Genomic DNA, 26,641 nt, shown 5'->3' on the forward strand with positions numbered 1-26,641 from the left:
TTTAGGGGGTTTATTAAAAACTTAGATCGGGTATGGATTTTCTAGTAACCTACCTCACCACGCTTTGTCCCAAATGTATAATTACCATTTTACCCTTATACTGTTACATAATACCAAGAATCTCCTTTGTATAAATAATCACTTCTTTTTACAAATTTATGGTTCCTTTCATAGCTTCAATCATGTGAAAGCTCTAGATTTTCTCATTTTTGTTGCTCTAAAAACCATACTTTGTGTTCTAAAACTAGATCGTAGGCAACATATTGTTAGGGTTGTGTGGATTTTTTTTTTCATATAAGAGAATCCTAAATTTTGACTTTTAACCCTCTTTCTCCCTCTCTTTCTCTTTGCAACACCTTTTTCAGTGTTGTGTTATATCTTATTGAGTTTTGGGCTTTGAGAATTTAGACAATTTCCTTTATTTTTTATTTTTTTGAAACTGGATCTTGAATTGGCATTGGTAGAAGGATACTAGCAAATAGTTTGAAGGAAAAGGAAAGAATAGTATGTGATGGTGGTTAAGTCTCTCTATGAATGTGTTTCGGAAAGTTGTGTCTTTGAACCTCTATTTGTAGAGTAATTATGTAATTTCCTTGACCTAGGCTCTTGAAAATCTTCGACTTTGATACTATTACCCCCATATGGGATCCAATCCCTTTGTTGTTTTTCCTTACTATGTACGCAGGATTAACTAAACATATTCAAACACATTTCTTATAGTTTTCATTCCAAACTGATGTCTTTTTTTTCCCTCTACAATTGCTCAAAATTTGCTACTAATTTTCTTCCAAGATTTGTTGTTGGTTTTCATCTGTGATTTGTTGTTAGGTTTTGTTTGTTGATTTTCTTCATGACTTGACTTGACCTGCCTCAAAAACATAATTGAGACGAAGATGGTATTATCATTTTTTTTGGTAAATGGGAATAGGGTACATCAACCCCACCTCGCCCCGGGTTTGGGATGATGATGGGAAATTAATTATAAAACTAGGATAGGAATTGGGTAGGGGTGCTCCATCCCAAACCCACTTCATTGTCATCCTTGTATTAGGCTGGTGAAAGGGATGATCGAAACTCAACTAGCGTCTACGTCCTCTATTTGGGTTCCAATCCTATCTTGTGGAGCTCCAAAAAGTAGCGAACAATAGCCCACTCCTCTATTGAAGCTAAATGTTGTGTAGTTACCAGTGCAACTGCAGAACTAAATTGGGTACAAGCCTTACTTTCAGAGCTTCATATCTTTTTACCCACCTCCCCTATCATTTAATGTGATAATGTTGGTATAATATATCTTTGTGTAAATCTCGTCTTTCATTCCTGCATGAAGTATATTCCTTTGGATTTTCACTTTGTTAGAGATCAAGATGGTAAGGGCTCTCTTTGTGTCTTTCACATTGGTATAACGGATCAACTTGCTAACTATCTTACTAGACCACTGTTTTGACAAAGATTCTTTCACTTTTAATCCAAGATTGGTGTTCTCAATGAAATCACCATCTTGTGGAGGCGTAACAAAGAAAATCATACTCTCACCCATAATCATAGAACGATTATAGGGTAATGGAGAAAATCTCACAATCATGGAGCGGTTTCTAGGTAATAGAAAAAATCATACAATCAATATAATTCTTTGGAGAGAAATTTGAAATATGATCCATACAATTGTATTATAATTCATGCACAGTTGTCTTGCCTTATCAAGACTTCCTTTGTAAATAAATATAGTATAGTCAACATAATACACAACCATTTTTCTATATACAGTAAACCTTCATACCATCGATCTACCAATCCGAAACAATATCCAATACAATACGTACATCCAAAGGATATGGTCGGCCACCAAAGGGCATTAGCCATGGACAAACACACAAGAAAAGCATCATTTGTTTCACTAGAAAACTATAATAAAAAAGCATTATAGTACTTTTTTCTTTAAGCATAGTGGAAATTGGAATCCTAATCTTTACGAGAATTCCAATGTCTTATCACAAGGACCCTACTTCACACTGTGCCCTGTTTTCAACGTACAGGAAAATAACTCCACCAAAGACATCACCTTCATAAAATAATGATCACATGTTGGATTTTTTAACCACGACTTGGAGAGGAGTATCATTTTCCATTCAATGCCAAGAGACCCGGCGGGCGGGGTTGTGTCACATGGAGTAGCTCATCAGTGATTCAGTATTAATGAACCCACCACCCCAGAGGCTGACAAACCATGACTGCCTGTCTCCTAACCCCGACCCAAATTATTAGAGGACATCCAAGGGTCCTTATCAGATCATAAAGGCTCATTTTAATCCAAAAAGCCCACATCCACCTGCACCTCTTCATGCATTAAAAGTAATTCCAAGGTGTAAAGTTTAATTTTCAGTGCAATGATGGCTTATAATATGAGCTTATTTGGAATTGGAAGCCCACCGGCATGCAAAGAAATTCGGACCGTGAGTTGAGCCAAGGTGTCATGTGGAACCAAAGGTAATGTCATTGTTGTCCTTGCCTCGTGAACCACGGAGCTCGGAGGTGACACCCTAAAAGCGAATTTAAAAATCTTGTTACATTTCTCTGTCAGGGTAATTTTATAATATTAAAAATGCACTTTTTGGTACCTCTAATTATTTTCTTCTCCAAATTTTGTGTTGAAAGGTTCAAAATTACCCAAATTATATCAATTAAACCTAAATTTTACAAGTTTAAGCTTCTAATTAAATGAATATTCAACATGATATTAAATTTAAATTTAACGAAAAATATATGATTCACTTATTCATAATTTGCATATTTGTTTTTTATCTTCTTGAATTTGTGAATGTTTTCAAAATCTTTCAAACTTTTCTATGATGTTTTTTAAAAGGAAATATCGTTTGAAAATTTGAAATAGTTTTAACTTGTTTTTTATATTTTTAAATATTTATTAAATATAACTTTATGTATAATATTTTATTTTTAAAAATAATCTAATAAAATAAATCAATATAACTTAAAATAATTAAAATATATTTTCAGCTTTCAAAGCCAATATCAAAACACTATTCTCTATTAAAAAAATAAAAATAGATTTAAAAAAACAAATAATTCCCAAATAAATTCTTGTTCTCATAAAAATAAGGTATTTTCTCCTGTATTTTTTGAAAATATATTTTAATTTATTTAAGATGTTTTAAGATTGTTTTAAAAAATACTTATACAAATGTTGAAAATAATTAAAAATAAAACACCATACATAATAGTTATTTTTAAGAAATGTTTAAAAATAAAAAAAAATATTTTAGATTCTCAAACAAATTCTTACTTAAAAAAAATATCAAAAATGTGTTTTTTAAAAAATTATTCTAAAAAACTGATAATATTCCTAATTATCTATTTTTTTTAATCTATTTTTCAAACTAACTTCAAAGACACTCTAAATTTTTCACACTCAAAAGTGGAAAATAAATTTTAGCATAATCTCTTCCTCACCTTTTGATCTTTTTGAATCGGTTCGGCCTTTTTTTTTTTTCTTTCTAGCGCAAGAAGGATTACTTTAATTTATCTTTCTTATTTTTATTCTTCCTTTTTTTTCCCTCTCTCTCTTTAATTCAGATTCTTTTCCGTGGCTCACAAGCAGGGAATCATCAACCCGCCCGGAATGCAAAGCCTAAAAGTAGGATTTTGCCCTTCTGTTTTAGTTCATAGTTGGAGGGGATGAGATCCTAGACCAAAGTGGAGGCGGTATACTTTGTATTAATAAAATAGGCAAGGAAAATAGCAACTACTTCCACCTAACCAGTTGTACAATCGTAAGTTGGACAAAATACATTCGGCAAACAACTACAAACCTACACAATCATTGAGCAGGATCCAAGCTTTTTACCTTCAATAGTGTGGCAAATCTTCCTGTTTTATTTTGGCAGTTGTACGTGTGTGGGGGCCAACCACATTGCAATAATATTGTGAGTCATAACTCATCTGGCCATGACCCATGAGTGGTTGGGTCATGGCCCATGGGGGGAGATATAATTGATTAATACCCACGTGTATGAGAACAGACGAGGAAGGAGGAGGAAAAGAGAAAGAAATGTCCCCTTTCCCCCATTAAAAATTTTCAGAATATTAATCTTCATACGTGTACAAATGTGGATCTAGCTGTTAAAATGCCAATTTCTTAGGCCAAATGAGAATTCATACAAGCAAGCGCATTGACTTGAATTATGAAGATATTTCCAAACATTTTGGTTGACGAATGGAAGTAATTCAGTTGACGGCGTTTTAGTCATTGAATATCAAATTTTTAGTTTTATCACCAACTTCAATCACCTTGAATGATAAGGGGATGGGCAAGGGCGAATAAGCCGATATTCCTTGCTAGAAAGGGAAAGCGCTACAAGACTGTAGAGTATAGAGCACTTTTTCAACGCAAAGGAATACTTTCAGGAAGGTACTTGTGTCAAATGCCTTAATTTGATCATTGGCTTCCAGAGTAGGCAAAGTGATTGGAGCAATAGCTTAGCTATACGGAGACATAGGCGTCGCATATTCAATCTGTCTGGTTTCATACCCTCGGATTTTTAGTGTGGAAAAGTAAGCAACCCATGAAAGTGGGTATATGGTTCTTTCCAAATCTCTACCACCAGCCACCGACCAACCACCTTGTGGCTAATGCCCAGGCCCCAAATGAATGATGCTGCTCACCAAGGACATTGTCCGCCTCTCATTTCAACATCGCAGTTATAACGAACGTACCCCTAGTTTCTTTTATTAAAATCTAAAATTTAAAACAATGGGGATGAGACCTAGTACAATAATTCGTCACGCGTATACAATGTGATGGTTGTTTCATTCATTAAAGCTATGTTCCGAAAACCACAAGTAATAATTTATTAATTCTAAATTTATTTTATTATCATTTTTTATTTTTACTTTTAATTTTATCCATCTTATATTTTGTTTTAAATTTTTTTGAAACTCAACATAATTTAAAAACATATTTAACAGTGATTTTAAGAAGTATTTCTAATTTTTTTAATATCTAAAAAATAATTTTTTTTAAATATTAGAAATATTATAAATATTTTTTAAAACCGTTGTCAAACGCATTATAAATCTAATTTTAATTTTTTTTTCTAATTTTTCCTCTTTATTTTCTTTTTTCTCAAATTTTCTTATTAAAGAAAGAAAACAAATGTTAACTCATATTTATCCTAGAAAAAATATAAAACAAAATCAAACATAATTAAGATTAATTAAAAATTTATACATTTTTTAATTATTTAATCTTTAATGGAAGAATTAAAATAAGTGAAGTGGGCTTGAAATAATAGAAAAAAAATCCCATATCATGATCTCATTTGGGAATGTTTTCAAAAAAATAAAAGCAATTCTTAAAAACATACAAACAGTTTTCTAAATTTATTTTCTATGAAAATAGTTTTACATTTACAAAAATTTTCAAAACATTTTTCATATTCTAAATTAAATAACCTAAAATTTGTTCTAAAAAATAATTTGTTTTTATACCAAGGTGTTCAAAAAATCATTTTAGGTCAAAAATTTATCAACAGTATTTTCCAAGTTAAATAAGTATTTTCAAATTAAACCACCATAATATTTTCATTTTGTCATTATTCAATGTTTGAAAATCAACCGTTTAAGTTAAAATTCCATGATGCAAAGTGATTATCAATTATCGCATGACTGAAATTGCAGGAGCATGTATGTACCAGAATTCCACTTAAAAGAAGCCAAGAACTTTAAAATCTGTGATTGAAAGTTGGCCAGGAGTGATCCATACAGGTCTTCGTCGTCTACTCTCAAGTCAATATCATTTGGCTGGGTTAGATGCTAACGTGATTAGCATCCGCCTTCCCTAAACTGTTTCCCACCTTTAAAAATTTACCATTTCTTGGATCTCGCCACTCTCATAAATGTCCGATTAGAAAACCCTGGGCTACTTGAAGTAATTTACAAGTTGCAATACTCCAAATATGTCTCTTTCATGTGAAATAAACAGCTATAAAGAAAGACCCACAAGCAGCACAACCAGCCAGCTTCCATTTCACACAACGGATGAAGAACCAAGAAGAAGCAGCCAAGAAAAGGAAATTGATTTTTAAATATGATTACAGGACTATAAAGACGATTAACATGGGCTGCTAAAAGAGGAATCAAAAGTCTTCCCACGAATGAAGATGAGACCATGTGTGAATGAGAGAGAGAGAGAGAGTGTATGAACCAGCGAACCCCGCCAGGGAAAAAAAAATTTAAGAACTTGAAAATTATGTTTGGGCAAACATGGGTGGAATCAGGTCCTTTGATTTCTCTTTAATAAAGAGATAAAGAGGGAAATTCCTTTTAGGACCCTACCAGCGCTTGTGACTGTTTTAAGGGTCGTCAATGAAAAGTCAGAGCGTACCAGATGTTAAGATATCAAAGAAAAATACTGTTTGCATCTATAATATGCATTGTCCAGTTTTGAGCATCCCCATTGAAGAAACCCTCATTCAAATTTGTATTTGATTGCAGTTCTCTCAACACCCCTTTTAGTCTCTCCAGGAGAGAAGCTTCAATGGCGTCCACTTCAGAGACGATAGGGGGATTTTTTGAGAAAGTTTGTGGAAGTAATAGTAAGAAGTCGAAGGACAGGGAGGATAAAAGCCAGAAGATCGAAGGGAGAGTGGTGTTGATGAAGAAGAATTTGATGGACTTGAATGATAGCAAGGCCTCCTTGATTGACAGCGTTTATGAATTGGTGGGCAAACACGTATCTCTGCAGCTAATCAGTGCTACTCATGCCGACCCAGGTCAGCTTCTCTGCATCTAAAACTAGCTGGAATAGCCTAAGACTGTAAAAGAAGACGAGGGCTTCTTTTGAATTGAAAATTAAAGAAGTATTGTATTCCTTCTCCAATCAAAGTAAAAAAAAAAAATCCAATTTTTTGTTTATATCTTGCAGACAGGCTTAATTAATTAAGCAAAGCTTTTCAGTTCTATTTAATGTTCTGAAAAGGAAAATTCCAGATCATATAGTAGCTCTAGTAATGGCTTGAGAAATGTTGGTTTGATTTAACTAAAATGTAGTTGTAAATTGTGTGTACATTCAGAAAACAATTTGCGAGGAAAACTTGGGAAGGCGACATGTTTGCAGAAATGGAATTGCACAGGTCCAGCAATAACAGCCAGAGAAACTGAATTTGCAGTTACATTTGACTGGGAAGAGGGGATGGGTGTTCCTGGAGCTCTCAGAGTCAGCAACCATCACCACAGTGAGTTCTACCTAAGTTCAGTCACCTTAGAAGATGTTCCAGGACAGGGTCGGATCCATTTTGTGTGCAATTCTTGGGTTTTCCCCGTGCGATACACGAATGAGCGGGTGTTCTTCTCAAACAAGGTAATGTGTTTTTAGATCATCTGAAGTGTGAGATAAAGCTATATCTGAACTTCCACTATAATTCACCTGTAGCCCATTGCCAAGATGATTCTCCCAGTTCAATCATTAGAGATCATTGAAAATCCATCAAGATCATTACAGGGGAAGACCCAAAACTCCAGACATTAACTTTATGGATTTGATTTAGCATCCTGGGCCATATTGCCCGTCTCTCTGTCATGATTTCCATCTCTCTCTTTTTTCCATGGTAATTACTGAAAGCTTTTTCTTCTTCTTTTAGTCGGAAACTCATATTTTATCTTTCCCACTACCAAAATATCCTTTACTTAGTTGACAGGGTTCAGATTTTTTAAAGCTAGCACAGGTTTTTATGGTGTGCATATGCCTCCTTGGCTCCTACAGGTTCAAAAGCTAATTTAAGGCAAAGATGGTATATGTAGGCTGGTGAAAGTCACTAGAAAGGAAAAGGGAAACTTAACGAATGTGAATTTTACACAATCAACATTGTGTGAATTGAGTAAATATATGCTAATAAGCAAGTTCAAGATTTGTGTACAGGCCTATCTTCCATGTCATACACCAGAGCCTTTACGCCAGTACAGGGAAGAAGAACTGGTGAAACTTCGTGGAAATGGACAAGGTGAGCGCAAAACATGGGAAAGAATCTATGACTATGATGTCTACAATGATTTGGGAAATCCAGATAAGGGTCCAAGCCATGCACGCCCTATTCTGGGTGGATCTGAAGATTACCCTTATCCCCGCAGAGGAAGAACAGGGCGGGAAAGGACAAAAACCGGTAAGATACCTAAACCTTGTGACAAGGTAAAAATAGTGATCCTCATAGGTTCATATATATATATATATATGAGTGGCATTCAGTTTTGATCATCTCTATTTAACAATTTTTTTCCTACTATCATTATAACAGATCCTTGCAGCGAGAAAAGATTGTCACTCCTACGTTTAGATATTTATGTTCCAAAGGATGAACGGTTTAGTCAGGTGAAGTTCTCAGATTTCCTTGCCTATGCTGTCAAATCCCTTGTTCAGGTATTGATCCCGGAGATCAGATCTTTATTCGACAAGACTGTCAACGAATTTGACTCCTTTCAAGATGTACTGAACATCTATGAAGTAGGGATTAATGGACAAAATGGAGGAACACACGGTACAGTTAGGGACTGCATATCATGGGAGTTTATCAGGGAACTCGCCCATTCAGATGTAGGATTCCATAAATTTCCAATTCCTGATGTAATAAAAGGTAAATAGATTTTGTTTAGGTATCTCATTTGGCTTTCAATAGCTTGGAGACTTCAATATTTACTAATATTCTTAATCATCTTGCATATTAATTATGAGGCTACTGTCAAATACTTGCAGAAAATACTTCTGCTTGGAGGACAGATGAAGAGTTTGGACGAGAAATGCTGGCAGGAGTAAACCCTGTTATGATCCGTCGCCTAGAAGTAAAATTGAATTTCCAACCGATAAGTTTGGATTTTATGGTTCTCTTGCTTCAGTGACTAACTAGTATGCTATGTGCAGGAGTTTCCCCCGGTCAGCAAACTAGATATTAATAAATATGGCAATCAAACCAGTACAATAACCAAAGAGCATATCGAGAAAAACATGAATGGTCTCACTGTTGATCAAGTACTATTCCTGCTTTATTTGTTTTGTCACTAATTCTAATTCCTACTATGTTCTTGTCAACACTAACAACCATTTCTTCTGGAAAAAAAAAAACATAGGCAATTAAGAACGACAAGCTGTTCATATTAGATTATCATGATGCATTGATGCCATACCTGAGCCGGATAAACTCAACTAGCACAAAGACATATGCCACAAGAACACTCCTTTTCCTGAAAGAAGATGGGACATTGAAACCGTTGGCAATTGAGTTAAGCTTACCACATCCACAAGGGGAAAGTTATGGAGCCACCAGCCAAGTCTACACTCCAGCAGAAGATGGTGTTGAAGGTTCAGTTTGGCAGCTCGCCAAAGCTTATGCTGCAGTGAATGATTCTGGCTACCATCAACTCATTAGTCACTGGTATGTTTATGAGATTAAAATTCTGGATGGTGGCAAATCAAGAATTTTGGCTCCAGTTTAGAATGGGTGCCTCAATACTTCTGATTATGGTTGCAGGTTGAACACCCATGCAGTAATAGAACCATTTGTGATTGCAACAAACAGACAATTGAGTGTGCTTCACCCCATATATAAGCTTCTGCATCCTCACTTCCGTGATACAATGAACATAAATGCCTTGGCCAGGCACATTCTCATCAATGCAGGTGGGTTTCTTGAGATGACAGTTTTTCCTGGTAAATATGCACTGGAAATGTCTGCTGTGATTTATAAGAACTGGAATTTCACTGAGCAGGGGCTTCCTGCTGATTTACTCAAGAGGTAATCCGAAGAGCTGCACACAAAGAATATTGTCCATTCCATTGCTCTTTGTTGAAATCAATTTTAATTTGATCTATTTCCTTTCAGAGGTGTAGCAGTTGAGGACCCAAACTACCGCCATGGGCTCAGGCTTCTGATAGAGGATTACCCCTATGCTGTTGATGGGCTAGAAGTTTGGTCTGCAATTGAAACTTGGGTCACTGAATACTGCTCGTTCTACTACCCCACAGATGACTTGATTCGATGTGACACCGAACTGCAGTCATGGTGGATGGAGCTCCGCAACGAGGGTCATGGTGACAAGAAAGATGAGCCATGGTGGTCAGAGATGCAGACAATAGTTGATCTTACCAAAACATGCACAATTATCATTTGGGTGGCTTCTGCCCTCCATGCAGCTGTCAATTTTGGGCAATACCCTTATGCTGGCTACCTTCCAAACCGCCCAACCATAAGCCGCCGCTTCATGCCTGAGCCAGGCACTCCGGAGTATCAAGAGCTTGAGAGAAACCCTGACTTAGCCTTCCTGAAAACAATTACAGCCCAGCTACAAACCCTTCTTGGTGTGTCCCTAATAGAGATTTTGTCTCGGCATTCTACTGATGAGATTTACCTTGGGCAGAGAGACACTCCTGAATGGACTTCAGATGCTGAGCCCCTGGCTGCATTTGAGAGATTTGGCAGCAGGCTGAGGGACATTGAAACAAGAATTAACCAAATGAACCAAGACAGGAGATGGAATAACCGATTTGGGCCTGTTGAGATGCAATACACCTTGCTCTATCCCAACACCTCAGATTACTCAAGACAGGGTGGCCTCGCTGGCAAGGGAATTCCTAATAGTGTCTCAATCTAAATTTTTTGTTGAAATGATTAGTGAGTGTTTGTTTGTGAAGCAAGGAAATACTTGGGTTCAAAATCTTTGTATCTTCGAACTTTCTTGATCACATAGTGAAGGCAAGTAAAATATGCAGATTCTCAAACATGCAATGCAATCATCCACATGCCACATAAATGTTATTTTGCAACTATGTATGCTTATATGAAAATTGTATTTTCAGATTTGCATACATGTTCTCCATATACACACACACATGGTATCCCAAAAGACAACCAAAAGAATCCAGAGGACTAAGGTGCACAACAATCAGCTAATGCAATCGAAAACCTGACAAGATATCCTTGATGGTCATTTTTCTTGGCCGGACTAGCTTCCTTCTAGAATCTGCATCCTCTCTAGTTTTGCAGCATTTCCCTGGATTTTGTCCATCCCATATATACATTAGTTACCGGAAGCCCTTGAAACCGCACTCCCCTACCCAAAAGGGGAAAATACAGGGGAAGGTGGGATTTCATCCCAGGTCTCTACCACCTTCACTGGCCAACACCCTTCAAGCAGGGGCTTTGACTATCAACAGAGGCTTTTCTATAAATTGATTGCATCCATGATTCAAACTTAAATCACTGAAAGTAGAAACGTTTTGGTAAAGAAAATGCTTCTACAGATTGCCACACTCAAACCGTATTAAAATTGGCTTGATCTTTGATCCAACCTGAGTCCAATTGTAAAGAATCCCCACATTCTAAAATTATCAAGCAAAATACATAACACAATATGAGTACAAAAAAGAGCATAGAAAATCCAAATTGAATGCACAAAATAAGAGGTAAATATGGAAAACAGAAAATTAAAAATGAGAAACAAGAATAACAAGATGAATATTAATCAGAAACTTAAGGGAACAGAATGTAAGAAAAATATAGAGAAGAATTATCAAAAGGTTAACATCAGTATTGACTTACCTGTTGCAATGAACAAAACTAAAACCCCCCAACCCAATACCATCGCCATCAAAATAACCTGAAAATTGAATGACACCCCAGCATCACAGTAAAACCTAACTCTCTCTCTCTCTCTCTCTCTCTCTCTCTCTCTCTCTCTCATTGTGTGCATGCGACAGGTGTCAAAGCCCTGGCCTTCTGTCACTGTTATCCGCGTCCTACCTGGATTTATGCCTAGAAATCCAAAACGGCGTCGTTTGATTCTATTTGAGGATGTTTTAGGATTATTTCCATTCCTATAAGTGTGAGTTCTTAAAAAAAAAAAAATCTTACTAATATTATAATCCATTTTGTTCTTCAAGAAAGAAACTTTATTTTAATGCTTGAGTACACAAAAAGACTCTCATTCTCTTGTTTATTAGATACAATTTCCCTTAATTTTATTAAAAGAAAAAAAAACTTTTTTTTTTTAACTATGTTTGATTGTCGAAAAATATCAAAGAAAAAAAATATTAAAGAAAATAGTTTTCTCATATTTAATTTCATTAAAAAAAATTAAATATAATTAAAATAAATTTAAATTTTATATATATTTAAATTATTTAATCTTGTTATAATAGATAAAAATAAGTAAAAGAAATATATAAAAATAATTTATTAAATTTAAATTTAAATTTTATTTTTCTTCACTTTTTTTTTTTTATATACTTTTATCTTCTATTTTCTTTCCTTTACATTTTCCTTTCAATTTTTTAAGAATTAAACCTAACATAAAAAATACTTTTTTTTCCTCACACTCAAACAAAATTCTCAAAAGAATAAGAATAGATTCACTCAAAATTTAACATTTCTATTTTTGGATGAAGTACAAATACAAGAATAAATTATGATCAAAATACATTAATTAATAAGATTAATTTCATTCACCTCCCTTGAAATTTTGATTAAATACCATTAGTCTCATAAGTGTGAAATTTCATCAAATATCTCCTTTATTTTTGTCATTTTTTATTTTTACTCATCTCTTTTTTCACTTAAAATAAGATAGGTGCATGATGCATTCAAATTTTGTATTAAGCCAAAACTTTGAAGGCGGTGAATAAAATTAACCTTTAATTAATATTAGAAAGTAAATAGTTAAGTATACTCCATATACTTTAACACGAAGTTAATAAACTTGAGAATAAATTGTGACAACTTTAAATAGGAATTTGAGACTGTAACTAATTGCTAGACATGATTTTAATTTAACTAGTCGAATGGGTGGTGGACTAAAAGTTAGTTATTGAAGTATTACAGTTGACCATGGAAGCAACCAACTCAACCGATTGCACAACCAGTTGATTGGTTGTGTGACAGATAGAAGTTTTCCTCGACTAATTGTGAGAAGGTATTCATTGACTTTGGAAGCTTGCAAGTCTGCTCAATGAGTCATTCGGTTTCTCCTTTTCTTTCCTAATTTGAATTTATGCAAGTTTTAGGCATAAAATTTATAAGGTTTTTTTTTTTAATTTTCTAATTATGTAGGAATTATTTTATGATTAATAAAACTTTTATAATATCAATTTTTTAAAATTATAGTTATTAATTGCAGTTTGGACTTATGATTAAACCAAAAATCATAAAGTAATTTTAAGCAAAAGTTATATTTCACGTGTCAAATTGTTTAAAGTGATCAAACTTAGTAAATGAAATTGATCAATATTTTAAAATACCTTTTATATATTACTCGTGTACAATTAAATACTCGAAACTTTATTTAAGAAAATATTTTAAAATAAAAAGAGAATTTCGTTATCGAAGTTAGTCAACTAGACATTTATTGTAAATACTCATTCCCTTCCATATAGAGATTGTACGGTAATAAATGCTCATTCTAGACTCGATATGTTCATATGATTTTAAAATGAGCTTATATGAATTAGGGTAGTCCTCTATAGTATGCATATAAGATGTTATAAACTTCTCTTCCTAATTAATATAGGGTTTACATTCATCTTTTGATATAAATACAAAGTTCTCGTTGTATTTCATGGGATTGTAGAATCACTCAAACCGACATACACTTTTTGTAGCTAGGTAAAATATACAAAGTCTCACATTAGGATTAGAGATTGATTTTGATACTATTTTAAAGTTACTCATTATTTTTCGTGTGAATATTATCTATTTTAAGCCCAATAATATATGTCAATTCTTAAAGATATAAAAAAACTTTTACTTCTCTTAAAAATAAGGATTTCTCCTTCAATTACATGGGGGTAGCTTTCCCTTTTTAATGCCAATTTTTTTTTACGTATTGTTAGGAATAATATTTTTCACTTTTTATGTGTTTTTTTTCAATTATAAGTTTGTAGTGTTTAACTTTTTGTTAGGTGCATTCTATTTCTTTTAGCATAAGTCACCAAGTCGAGTGGTTTTACTAGTTGTTAAGAGAGAGTGATACCCTTGAGCACTTGAGATGGATATTATCAATTTTCATGCATCTTCAGTTGTAATATCACTTATTACGATCTTTGCATTCCATGACTTTGTGTGGTGATAGAGACTGATCGACTTTAATATTATTTATGATGATCCACTTTTTCATTATATAAATATTATCCGTTTTGTACTCAATTAACTCTATTTTAAAATGGGTATATATATATATATATATATATATCTTAGTCTATATTTATCTTAAAAATATTCTTCAAAGTAGTACATCCTTGCCACATCGATAAAAATATATTTTACTTCTTTGTTTTGTTCATGTTAAAATTGTAGGTTTCGACATTAAACCTAAAATTATAATAACAAACTATGATTTTGAAGCCAAAAATTAAAAGAAGAAACAAAGTGGGTATTAATATGATTGGAATACTAATTTGGTGAATATTTTTAGAAGTAATTTAGATTTAGAATTTCCTTTTTTTAAAAAAGAATTATTTTTGTTAATAACCCGATATGTGTGGTAAAGTTAAATGATAGAAAAAAAAAATTGTGCAACCACTATTGTAGAAAAGTTCGGCATTTGCTGAATGGATAAAAATAAAATACAATATTGTAGCACAATAAAATGTAAAAACTAAAAACACTATAGCCTTGGAATAAACCTTGACCAATTAGGGAAGATATATGAAGAAAAAGGTAAGGTATGGGTAAGAGGGCGTATCAAAATCAGGCATTCTAATTGGTCCAGTGCATATTCCCTTATCCACCAGACCTACATCACCCACTTCTCCGCCACTCATCCAAAATCCTACAAAACTCTCCGACTCAAAAGCCTTCTCTCATGATCCTGATCCTCAACTCACACTACAATCCTTAGCACCACCACCCACCTTCTCTCATGGCCATGGCTACCCAAGCTTCCCTCTTCACCCCCACCCTCTCCGGCGACCGTGTTACCGTCCCATGGAAATCATCGTCTTCACTCTCCTTCACCACCCCAAAACTACCCAAATCCTCCGTTGCGCCCAGGACCACTATAAGGGCCATGGCGGAGGAAGCACCGACAAAAGAAGCCCCTGTAGGCTTCACCCCGCCTGAATTGGATCCCAACACCCCTTCTCCCATCTTCGGCGGCAGCACCGGAGGCTTGCTCCGCAAGGCCCAAGTGGAAGAGTTCTACGTCATCACATGGGACTCTCCCAAGGAACAAATATTTGAAATGCCCACTGGTGGTGCCGCCATAATGAGGCAAGGTCCCAATCTGCTCAAGTTGGCCAGGAAGGAGCAGTGCTTGGCGCTTGGAACAAGGCTGAGGTCCAAGTACAAGATCAAGTACCAGTTTTACAGGGTGTTCCCCAATGGCGAGGTGCAGTACTTGCACCCCAAGGATGGGGTCTATCCCGAGAAGGTGAACCCAGGTCGCCAAGGGGTTGGGGTGAATTTCAGGTCCATTGGGAAGAACGTGAACCCCATTGAGGTCAAATTCACTGGGAAGCAAGTGTATGATTTGTGAGGAGAGAGATGGTGTTGTGTGTGAGATTAATTATGTGAGTATTTTGTGCTGTTTCTTCTATTTGTATTTCTCCTTTCTTAAATGCTACTCCATAAACATGAAATATTGATTGTGTACTCTTATCTGATCTGAATGGTCCATACAAATTCTCCATTAGAAGCAGCTGAGGAAACCCCTCACAAGAGGATCATGTCCTCCTTAGGTTTCTTCACAACCAGGCCATAAACCCCAATTAGATTGGCTTGGGCTTCCATTACTCTTCTTTTACCTTCTCATAATATTTGCTGACTTCTGCAATTTAATTAAGATTGGGTTCTTTGTTTGATTTTGGGAACATTTGAAGCTGCACTTTGTACTGCAGTCCCAACTCCCAAAACCAATGCTACATAGGCAATGGTAATTGTAAATTTCTTTGTGATCGAGGAATTGAATCATGCTTAATGTTGTGTGACATATGCTCATAAATAAATTTATGATCAACCTTAATTCCCTAGTGCTAGGCTCTATTGAAATTACCTCTATATATTCTTGCTTTTAATAGTCTAAACTTGTGAGCCTTGTGTTATGAGAGGGCATGAATCTTGTGATTTGTTTGTCTAGCTTCCATTGAATGATCATGAGTTTAAACCTTACTAATTTATTTGAGTTTGAATCTCATTATTTACTAATTATTTTGTTCTCATTACTTTAGTTCGATCTTCACTTACTAGTACTTAATTTAACCTTTTAGATTAATTTGGCTCATACTAGGTGAGTTTGAACTTCATTATTGGTTTGTTTAACTTATGCCATGAGTAACTTAGGTCTACTATCTAACAACTTAGGTCTAATAAGCTTGTGTATCGTTACTTTTGATGTCATTCCATCCAATGCTCTCAAAAGGGCATTATGACCCTTTGACTTGTGGATCTCTCTTTACAATGGTTGGTACCAAAATTATTCTACTTTATTATATCAATTGATATAATAAGATAATACCATTTTTTGAAGTAAGTTATATTGGTAAAAGCTTTATGATTTACTCCATTGGAAGATCAAAAAATGAAAATAAGGTAAAACCCGATTATGTTTGTAATCAATTTAAACCTAATCCAAATTAAAAAAAAAAAAAAAAAACTCAATCTAAACTAGATAAAACTTTATCTTTAGCCCAATATGTTCTACTTCAATTGGACATCAGATTAGGTTAGGCTTGGTCAATCTAGTTAAAATAAAGGATTCTATATCAAAATTTGAGTTAGTTAGATTAGTTGATACGAAGCCTCCTACAATGTTTTTTTTTTTCCCCTAATCTTTATTTTTATACATTTACACCAAATTTTATAATTGCATTATAATCCATTTATTGATTCTTTTTCCCTAGAGAAATGAAGTAGTACATAATATACTCGTGGTCTGATATTTTTTTTCTTTAAAATTACTTAATTTTAAAAATTATATAAAATAAATATTATGTTATACATAATAATAAATTATAAATATTAAACTATAAATATTGTTCAAACTTATTGCTCCATCAAGCCAAATCTAAATTGAATTCAAATTGAAAAAACTTAACCCAATTCAAATTTAATACCAAAAAGGATAGTCAAGTTCAAACAAATGAACTAATTGCATCCCTCCTTTTCCACAAAGAGACTTACAAATCTATAAGAATATTAAAACCCCGCGGAGCTAAACTCCCTCAATCCAAATATTGAAAACATCAACATCCTTAATAGATTTATGTGCTGTTAATTCTTCTTCAGTTGTGTTTCACATAAATGATCATAGATATTTGTATTTTTTGTGTCATACGAGATATAAAAATGAAACTAGTTAGTTACAATATCATAGAAAAATCATATTACTGGCTAATGAATCCAAAGTGGAGCGCAGTTATTACTTCCTCCTTGAGCCACATATTGGCTAGGGATGTGCTCTTAACTACCCAATACAACTGTAAGTCACTTACAAACCAGACTTGAAGTTTAAATGATTGGAAGCTCTACCACTGAAAAAATTAGACTAAACTTTGTTCTGTATGAATGGGTAAAGAGTATAACCTAATTGGCCATCACATTTGTCGTTGTGTTATCTCATGATATTTTATGAAGCCTAAGAAAAAGAGGGAGACTTGCGTGAGATTGGTTATTGATTGTTGTGTAAATTATGATCATTGAGGGCAATAATTAAGGGTCTGTTTGATTGGTGTTTTTAAGAATTATTTTCTGTTCTTGAAAACAAAACTACTAAAAACTTGTTTGGTTGAGAAAATTGTTTTTGTTTTTCTTGTTCTCCAAATGACACTTTTTAGATAACAAAAAAAAATGTTATTTTCTCTGTTTTTTTACTGTTTACAGAACAAAAAAAGTCATAAAAAGAACATCTGTTTTCCATGTTTTTTTTCTTCCTGTTCTCATATTTCCTCTTCTCCAGCACAGTGGCGGCATCTCCAATGGCAAGAAACGAAGGTAACTCCACCAACACATTTGTGTTTTCCTTTTATTTCCGCATATGTTGAAGTTATTTTTGGTAGATCTAGTAAAATAGGCTTATTTTAGTAACATTTGTTGAGAAAAATGTTAGATTTGGGCAAAGAGATATTAGTTATGTGATTCGAATGAGATCTGAGTTTTTTTTTTTTTATCATGTGTTGTTAGTTTTTTTATTTTTCTCGTTTATATTTTCCCGTTTGGATGCTGAGAAAAGTAAGGAACGAGAATGAAAATAGAAAAAAAAAATTCCTGATTTTTCCCGTTTCTCTATTTTGATTTTTCTTGAGTTGATTTGTTCAAGAAAAACAAAAAGTTTGCTTAAGGACATGGAAGAGAAAGAAAATGAGTTGCTTTGAGAGGGTTTTGCGGATGACTTTTTTCTCAGTTTTGAAGAAGATGAGAGATGTTGAGGGTAAGGGTAGTAATATGTATCTCAATAGTAGAATGGGCAGAGATAGTTTTAAGGGACATGGTTGGTAAAAAAAAAATTCATACATAAAGTGCAAATCTATTGATCAAAGCATATTAGTTGGTAAAATCTATTGGTCAACCCAAACAAAACACCATTTTCAGGGGATCCCTTGGAAAGTAATCATCTTCAAACTTGACCTTACTTGCATTTATTTTCATATCCTATTTATTTTATTTACAAGCTTGTTAGGTGAAAATTAGTTATAAAAATTAAATTAATTCTTTTTAAAACTTTTTATCTCATCTTAATAGAATATACTATAATTTTTAATAAAATTAAAGATTAAATCAAGAAAACAATGTTAATAAAAATGATTTTATCATGTTTGATTTTTAAAAAATATATATAAAAAAATATTATATTAATATTAGTGAGATACATACATCATATTTTATTTTATTTTTAATAATTTATCAACTTATATAAAAATTTTAAAATGAAATAATTTTTTTAATTTAAATGAATTGTGTATATAAAAATTATTTATAAATTTATAATATAAAGTTACTTGAAAAAAACATTTTATTAATTGGAAAAAAAAAACATCTTTCAAACATGTTTTTGGTTTTACTTGTTCTAAAAAACTTTTTTATTAACTCAACTAATATGTTTTTTTTTTTTTTTTTTTGAGAACAAAAACCGTTTTCCAAAATTTAGTTCCTAAACAAATTTTTTTTTCTTCTAAAACTATTCTTAAAAACTATTCTCAATAACTATTTTCCATAATAGTTTTCAAAACCAGCAATCAAGCATGCCCTAAATTTTTCTCCACCAAAAAAATTAGTTTTGTCAATGTTTTAAACGATCCATTGATTGGATCATCGGTCTTGAATATCCTTTCTGGCTGTTTTAACGCTGAATCACTTAAGGACTCGTGACTCAATCGCTTACGTTGGCTGATCATATGGATTGGTTTTTCACAGAACTGATTGGACCTCTCTTTGAACTTTTTTTCTTTTGTGTTCCAAAATTTGTCAAGCTTCAACGCAACACCATGACGAAAGATCCGAGGACTTGACTTCATTTGATTGCAGCGACTAGGCAGAGATGGGCTTGGTGACAAATCGAAGGCCAGGATGAGTGGGCTTGGGCCCAGATCATTTGACTTTGGGGGCACGCTTTGAATTCTACATCCAGGCTTGACTACCGGATGTTCTCCGGGTCGGCATTGAACTCATAATTTGGTTATTCGTAACCCGCATCAACCACTCAGTTTTAACCCTTTACTAATGTAAAAACATTTGAAATTGGTATCTACAGCTCCCAAGGATTGGTCGTCGAGAATCTTGAGATCAGTCCTTTTAAATTCCGGATGCTGTACTGTCTATCCATACCGGCCATTATAATTGGACTTCTGCATTTAAAAACAAATAGTTCACCGCACCACATGAAAAGCATACCTATGAGATAATGACAATGTCTTGGAAGCAATGGCCTTGTCTCGAAAACGAATCTTACTTTGATAATAACTCTTTAGGGAGGTAATCAAATTACTTATAATATTTCAAAGAATCAAAAGTCACCCGACAACATCCATCCATTCTGCCAAGTTTCCTTTGAGTGTACCAAGTGTGTGTTTTTCTCGTGATTCAAGCCAATCTTAAATAATGGAAATGACACGTTGGCACCTATCTTATCTGCCACCCACATCCACAATCCTCAAAAGTCAAAAGCATTGACAAGCTGGCATCCGTGGATGGTCAATACATAATCTCGCTGAAGCACTTATAAGTTATAACCATAATAAATATTATAATTACAAGTACAAGGAACTTATTGTTATTAGTGGAAGTACAACGATACATGCAGCATTACTTTTATCATTTGGACAATGGACGGACATTATGGACACTACAGAGGGTATAATCAGGACCCAGCACAACACTTAAGCACCGACGGGGGTGGTTGGGAGAGTGGCATCCAGTTCGCTTCCTGTACGCTTGATTCTCTGATCCTCGCTGTCTTTCCCACCTAGCCATATTTCAGGAATTACTTGCGCAAGATTGTGCACCGTCTCCAGTACATAGTCCGCTTCTTTGGTCTTCATTGTTTTTCCGACCTTGGGTACAAAAGGAGAAATTAAATTAATAGTTATCACCACATGATGATCAGAAAAAGTTATAACACTTGCGACTATGAGTTGGGTGTCGATTTTCCATGTGGGAGGTGGGTAACAAAAGTCACATGTGACAGCCAAGATTTTAAGATCCGGTGATTTAATCAACAATGGTGAACCCAATCATATTGACTAGGTGTTGGAATGGCAGCAGACACCATGCACAAAAGGGAATAATATCTCGACTTACAATAGAAGAGAATGGAATTACTTAAGACAATTGATCTCCTAATTGATTTTTCCAAATTTAGCAGCCAAAGCCACGCTTTTCTACCTAATACTGTTTGGAGATGTTATCAAATCAATAAATGCATAACAAATCGTCATGAATAGCAACAAAATGTAAAAGTGAGGTAAAAATTACCAAAACGGTTCGTAGGCCCAAAGCTTTTCCGGCAGCAATATTGCGGACGTTGTCGTCAAGGAACAGCTGCCAGAAGAAAACAAAACTCATCAATCGATCAATCAATCCTAGTTGTAATAGATTTTTTTTTAAAATCGCAGCGAGCTCAGATAAGATAAGGAGAGAGAAAAAAAATCTGTGTCTCAGCATACCGTACGAGGAGGATTGACATTGGCAGCATCAAGGGCGATTTTCATGGCGTCCAATGATGGTTTCAGAATAACCGGAAACTCATCAAGGCGAGTCGATTTCGGGAGGTTCGGATTCATTGTCTCGAAGCAAATGATCTGATCGAAGCAATCTTGCAATCCCAGCCTGTCCAATACCTTAATCGCATGGTTTCGATCGGAATTGGTGAGAATCTGTATAAATGAGAAAGAAAAGGATTACAAAACTGAAATCATTGTATTTGAAGTTGAATTTGAAAATTGCTTTTTGAACTTACAATTTTTCTGAGAGCGATGCTTCTCAGAAGGCTACGGAGTTGTGAATCAGGTTTGATCAATTCATACGGCAGTCTTCCGTGCACGAAACTGATAGCAAGCAGATTTTGTTAAATTAAATTCACAAAAGTCAAAGCATTTACAAGCTTATGAAAATCTATTGACATAACACGAATCGAACTCACAAACCTGTGGTAATCATCAGCATCGATGTTATAGCCTAATGCCTGAAACGACAGAGAAATCGCTCAAATTAAAACTCTAAACAGAAACTTCTGGAAAAAGTAAAGGTTAGGTTGCTGTGCTTTAAAGTCTCAAGAGTAATTACCCGCAAACCGGCTAGAGTGCTGCCGTAATTTTTGAAGAGCTCGACTCGGAGACTTGAAGCTTTTGTTTCTCCAAATCCGCATTTCTGAACTAGAAATTCTGAAGAAAGAAAAATAAAATAAGAACATCAATAATTGAGACATGGCGAGCTACAGAAGTACCTTCTGTGCATAGTTTTCTAAGGAAATCGACTTTACCTTCTATGTTTCGTTTGCAAGCTTCGGCAATTCCTGTCTTTGAATGGTATAATGTATCGTCCAAATCTGCTTCGAACGACTTCAGATGATCAATATACATTACAGTGTTAGAGAGATAGAGAGAGGGAGGGGGAGAGAGAGAAACGCACCGAAAACAAGGCAATCAAAGGGAGAAGTGGAATCTCGAAGAGACTTGCCGCAGAAATCCATGTGTGAAGCCGTGAAGAAGACGTGTGAATTTGGGAGGAAGAGAGAGCTGAAAGCCTGAAACAGAGAGTGGTGGAATTGGGCATTGGAACCTCGTTTCAGGGTTATTTATAGGCAGGAGAGGCAGAGAGGGGCTCCTCCAAAGAAAGGGACGTCTGACGGTGCGAGGCGTGTAGATGGGACCCACACGTTGAGTTGCTAATCGCGGGACGACGAAAATGGGCATGACACCAACGTGGTGACATAGGGGCGCTGAATGGTGAATTTGACTGCCCGTTCCATGTGCCAATCGGGATTAGTTTATCACACGTTTGTGGATAAGGCAACCTTAACATACCTTTAATGTTATTTTTGTAAGAAGATAATGTCCTATAATGATAATACCAACTTCATTTTTCACAAATCAGAAAGTCCTTATGGAAGGCTATAATTAAGAGGTTGCTGCTATTAATAATATCCCTTTCATTAAACATAATATTTTTTTATTATATTTTTTTTTTCACATATATCATTTTTAATAAAGAACTATCTTTAACCTCCTCTTAACATATTAAACCTAAATTCTAATTAATTAAGGTTCTAAATTACATACAAAATATAATAAATGACGAAATTCAATCATCTAATGACAATTTTCAAGTAAGATTTATAACTATATTTTTAAAAAAACCATTCCGATTAAATATTATTTATTTTAAAATTTTAATAATAATTTTTATTTAAAAAATTAAGTTATGAATTTCACATTAAAACATTGAATATAATAAAATCATTTTACATAATATACTTTTGGTGAAAAAAATCATTTTATAATTTATTAATTAAAGAAATTATTTTATTTTAAAATATAAGAAGAATATGAAAAACAATTGAGTGTGAAAAAATAAAAGAAATGAAAAAAAAAATAAAAACAAAGTTTACATGGGGTTGGGGGGTTGGGTGGGTAGAGATGAAAAGGAAGATAAAAATAAAAGAAAAAAAATGCTAAAATGTGGGGTGGGGTTGAAAAATAAAAATAAAAAAGGGATGCAATTGGCCATGAGGTTGGGAATGAGAGAGGAAAGAGGAGAGAGATGGGGAAGAAATAATGGATGGTAGTTTAGGAATATAAAATATTGTATTAATAAAAATAATGTTACAAATAACAATTGAGATAATTAATAACCGGCCACGCCACACCATTTTGAGTTAAACTCGACCGTGGACATGTTCTTTACTGTATGGAGCTTGTTTTCCTTAGCAAAATAATTTCATTTATTTATTTATTTTGGTATCATTGATGGTTATCACTTCTAGCACCACCTCATCCATGTCATCGATGGAATCCAACTGTACACCATACTTCGGTGACCTAAAGCTACCCTCTTCCATGAGGTGGTTTAGGAATCATATTAGCACATAACACCTACTGTGGTCGCACATTTTCTAGTGACAATTTTTTTTTTTCCTTTTTTGAATTAACCATTTGGGAAGAAGTTTATGAGCTGTAAGCAGTTATACCGGAATCCGGATTAGTGACTTTCGGCTAATTTTGATATTTTATATAATGATATTAGTAACTTTGGAGATATCTTATGATTTCATGGTTTATTAAAACTTCAAATATATCATGAGGGAAGTAGAATTCGTCCATTGTGAATTTGTAGACTTCAAAATTTGTTTTAAGGTCTTTTTATTCAAAGTTTTAACTCCAATTTTTATTTAACATTTGTTTAAACTCATTGAATTAGAAACATTTTTGTCCCTTGTTCTAGACCCATCGACCTTTTATTTATTTTATTTTGTTTTGTTTTTGTTTTATTTTAGAAAATTATAATCTTTTTAGGGTAAAATCATAATTTTTAATGGAAAATCGTTTTTTTTTTAAAAAAAAAATAGAAAACTAAGAACATGTTTAATAAAAATTTTAAGAAATATTTTTAATTTTTCTAATACTTAAAAATAAAATTTTTTAAGTGTTAAAAATATTAAAATCGTTTCTTATAATCACTATTAAACGGATTCTAAGATTTTGAGAGAAAAAGATAGGATTATATATATATATATATATATATATTTAAGAAAAAAATTCCAATTATGGAAAGTGCATTGGAAAGAAAGTTGGATTTCACAAAAAATTATTAAAAGAAAAGAAAAGAATATAAAGAGAACAATTTTTTAAAATAGAAGATTAAGATTTTGAGAGAAAGGTACAAAATCTTTTTCTTTTTAGGCTATGTTTGGTTCCCATAAAATTTAAGGGAAAATGCAAGGGAAAGAAAATATAAAGGAAAAGTAGAAGGAAAGAAAAAGTGAAGGAAAATAAAAAATAAATTAAAAGTTTATAAATTATTTTTTTTATTATTTCAAAATCATTTTTATTTATTTTAACTCATCATTATAAAGATTAAATAATTTAAAAATATATAAATTTTTAATTAGTTTTGATTATATTTGATTTTCTTTTATATTTTTTATAGGACAATCAAACATGAAAAAAAAATCATTTTCCTTTATATTTTTCTTCTTTTCTTAGTATTTTCCGGGAACCATATATAATTAAGAAAAAACTCCAATTTTGGAAAGGCCAATGTTGGAAAAGAAGTTGGATTTCCAAAAAATTATAAAAAGAAGAGAGAAGACTAGTAAGAGAACAAGAAGAGAATATATATATATATATATATATATATATATATATTGGGCGATAGAAGAATTTAATGGATTAGAGAGGTATACTTTCTGTTAAATCTATTTGTTTAATTGTTTTTATTTTTATTTGTATCTTTGTTGTTGTATTGTAATTAATTAGACTGTTCAAAAGTTATATGGTTTAATTTGTATAAATGAGATTGGGTTTGATAATTTAGATAATGATCTCTTGTATCATGAGGTTATGTTGTTTATTTATTTTATTTATTCCATATAGAAAGATTTTCCCTGTCATCCTAACAATAAGAAATGAGATTGAATTTGATCTAGAAGCTATTATAGATCCATAGGGTTGTCTTTTTCTAAATATGAACTTACTTTTAAATTTTATTTTATTTTTTCTTTTAAAAAATAAGAAAATAAGTGAAAACTCAACTTTTAAAATAAAAATAAAAATTTTATAATAAAAATGAGTCTCCTCATCGAATGAGATACACATGAAAAATACGGATCCACGTAATTGAACATAATACATAGGATGAATCTCCTCATCTATCATTAGGTCAATTGGTTTAATGTTTATATTAAGTGACTCGAGCAAAATCATTATTATATCACTTTGTCCCTTTTAGGACAAACAAGTATTTTAGTTATTACTTTGGTCTATCTTTGCATAGAATGGATAAGCTCTTCATTTGTCCTCAATTCATAGAAGCATGTGCGGAAGTTAAGATGTCACAACAAGTATTTTAGTTGTTACTTAGGTCTATCTTTGCATAGAATGAATAAGCTCTTCATTTGTACCTCAATTCATAAAGGCATATGTGAAAGTTAGGATGTCACTATCCAATGAGGATCATAAGCAATTATGTAATAATGATTTTCATGTCCAAGAGGAATAAACCAACATTTCAATAACCTATTTGTTTTGTTAGTTCATAATTATATAGTAGGACTACAATTTAAACGGATTGGTTGGATTGGTGGGTAACTCTAATTCAATTTAAATTAAGAAATAATTAATTTAAGTCTAAAGCAATTTGATCTTTGATCCGGGGCATTTAATTTAGTCTCAACTTAATCTTATTTTTCTAAATTTGGATTAATTATATTTGATTCTGGTTGTTTGGATTGATCTGATTGATTGTATGATTCAAAATTGACCCATGATATTTTTTAATATATTTATATTAAATTTAAATAATAAATGAGATAAAATTTCAAAATAATAATAAAAAATAAAAATAATTTATACTTTCATATAAAATAGAACATAAGATATAAATATAATTTAATATTTCTTAAAAATCTAAAAAAAAATATAGATATATTAAACATGATTGTTAAAACCCATCCAAAAGTTGGATTTGGTTAGGATTGGATCAAGTCAGGTTGAGTCAACTTACCCAAGTTGCACTTTCACTAAATGTAGGTAATTAAATTGAAGCTAATGTGCCAAATAAGTCTATTACTAAGAATATTTTCTCTTATTTATTTTATTTTATTTTATTTTAAATTTTTTTTTGGTGTTGTTGTAATAAAGAGAATTCACCGATTCTTGGAGCGGGATTCATTTGACTAACAATATCAACATTTCCTTTTGTCTGCAGGAAGCAGATGGTTCAATGGTGGTCAAAGTTGGCGCACTTACCTATAAAAGTTGCTGTGGAAGGAAAAAGTTGTAAAAGGTTTGAGTAAAAAGTACTGAACCTTCTTAAATGCATAAAATGGATACCATATGAATAAAATTTTAAAATAAAGACAAAAATAGAACCTTCATACTTGTTTTAATCTAATTAAAAAAATGTACTTGTTCTCTTCAAATTAATTTTTTGAAATGTGAATT

At 32.9% G+C, this 26,641-nt stretch overlaps 3 protein-coding genes across 3 annotated transcripts; 2 read left to right on the forward strand and 1 right to left on the reverse strand.

Moving 5' to 3' along the window:
- Positions 1–6,196: 6,196 nt before the first annotated feature.
- On the forward strand, positions 6,197–10,823 carry LOC117914704 (probable linoleate 9S-lipoxygenase 5). The gene is made up of 9 exons (XM_034830150.1): positions 6,197–6,785; positions 7,086–7,372; positions 7,931–8,171; positions 8,304–8,639; positions 8,759–8,844; positions 8,924–9,031; positions 9,130–9,434; positions 9,531–9,794; positions 9,882–10,823. The coding sequence occupies exons 1-9, from the start codon at positions 6,551–6,553 to the stop codon at positions 10,648–10,650; spliced, it is 2,631 nt and encodes an 876-aa protein (XP_034686041.1). The 5' UTR covers positions 6,197–6,550; the 3' UTR covers positions 10,651–10,823.
- Positions 10,824–14,839: 4,016 nt separating this feature from the next.
- On the forward strand, positions 14,840–15,681 carry LOC117913753 (photosystem I reaction center subunit II, chloroplastic-like). The gene has a single exon (XM_034828777.1). It carries the CDS (start codon positions 14,911–14,913, stop codon positions 15,523–15,525), a length of 615 nt encoding a protein of 204 aa, XP_034684668.1. The 5' UTR covers positions 14,840–14,910; the 3' UTR covers positions 15,526–15,681.
- A 4,484-nt stretch (positions 15,682–20,165) lies between these two features.
- On the reverse strand, positions 20,166–22,249 carry LOC117913851. The gene is made up of 8 exons (XM_034828927.1): positions 22,110–22,249; positions 21,961–22,026; positions 21,765–21,862; positions 21,626–21,663; positions 21,439–21,526; positions 21,146–21,355; positions 20,955–21,020; positions 20,166–20,533 (listed from the first exon to the last, which is right to left on the reverse strand). The coding sequence occupies exons 1-8, from the start codon at positions 22,168–22,170 to the stop codon at positions 20,360–20,362; spliced, it is 801 nt and encodes a 266-aa protein (XP_034684818.1). The 5' UTR covers positions 22,171–22,249; the 3' UTR covers positions 20,166–20,359.
- Positions 22,250–26,641: the final 4,392 nt, after the last annotated feature.

Source organism: Vitis riparia, chromosome 5, assembly GCF_004353265.1.
Source record: "Vitis riparia cultivar Riparia Gloire de Montpellier isolate 1030 chromosome 5, EGFV_Vit.rip_1.0, whole genome shotgun sequence".
NCBI classification, from domain to species: domain Eukaryota; kingdom Viridiplantae; phylum Streptophyta; class Magnoliopsida; order Vitales; family Vitaceae; genus Vitis; species Vitis riparia.

Coding starts and splice junctions, on each gene's coding strand:
- LOC117913851 (XM_034828927.1), bottom strand. CDS start 22,170: ATGGATTTCTGCGGCAAGTCTCTTCGAGATTCCACTTCTCCCTTTGAT. Junction 22,027..22,109: donor CTTTGATTGCCTTGTTTTCG/GTGCGTTTCTCT, acceptor CGTTCGAAGCAG/ATTTGGACGATACATTATAC. Junction 21,863..21,960: donor TTGCAAACGAAACATAGAAG/GTAAAGTCGATT, acceptor TTCTTTCTTCAG/AATTTCTAGTTCAGAAATGC.
- LOC117914704 (XM_034830150.1), top strand. CDS start 6,551: ATGGCGTCCACTTCAGAGACGATAGGGGGATTTTTTGAGAAAGTTTGT. Junction 6,786..7,085: donor TGCTACTCATGCCGACCCAG/GTCAGCTTCTCT, acceptor GTGTACATTCAG/AAAACAATTTGCGAGGAAAA. Junction 9,032..9,129: donor ATGGTCTCACTGTTGATCAA/GTACTATTCCTG, acceptor AAAAAAACATAG/GCAATTAAGAACGACAAGCT.
- LOC117913753 (XM_034828777.1), top strand. CDS start 14,911: ATGGCCATGGCTACCCAAGCTTCCCTCTTCACCCCCACCCTCTCCGGC.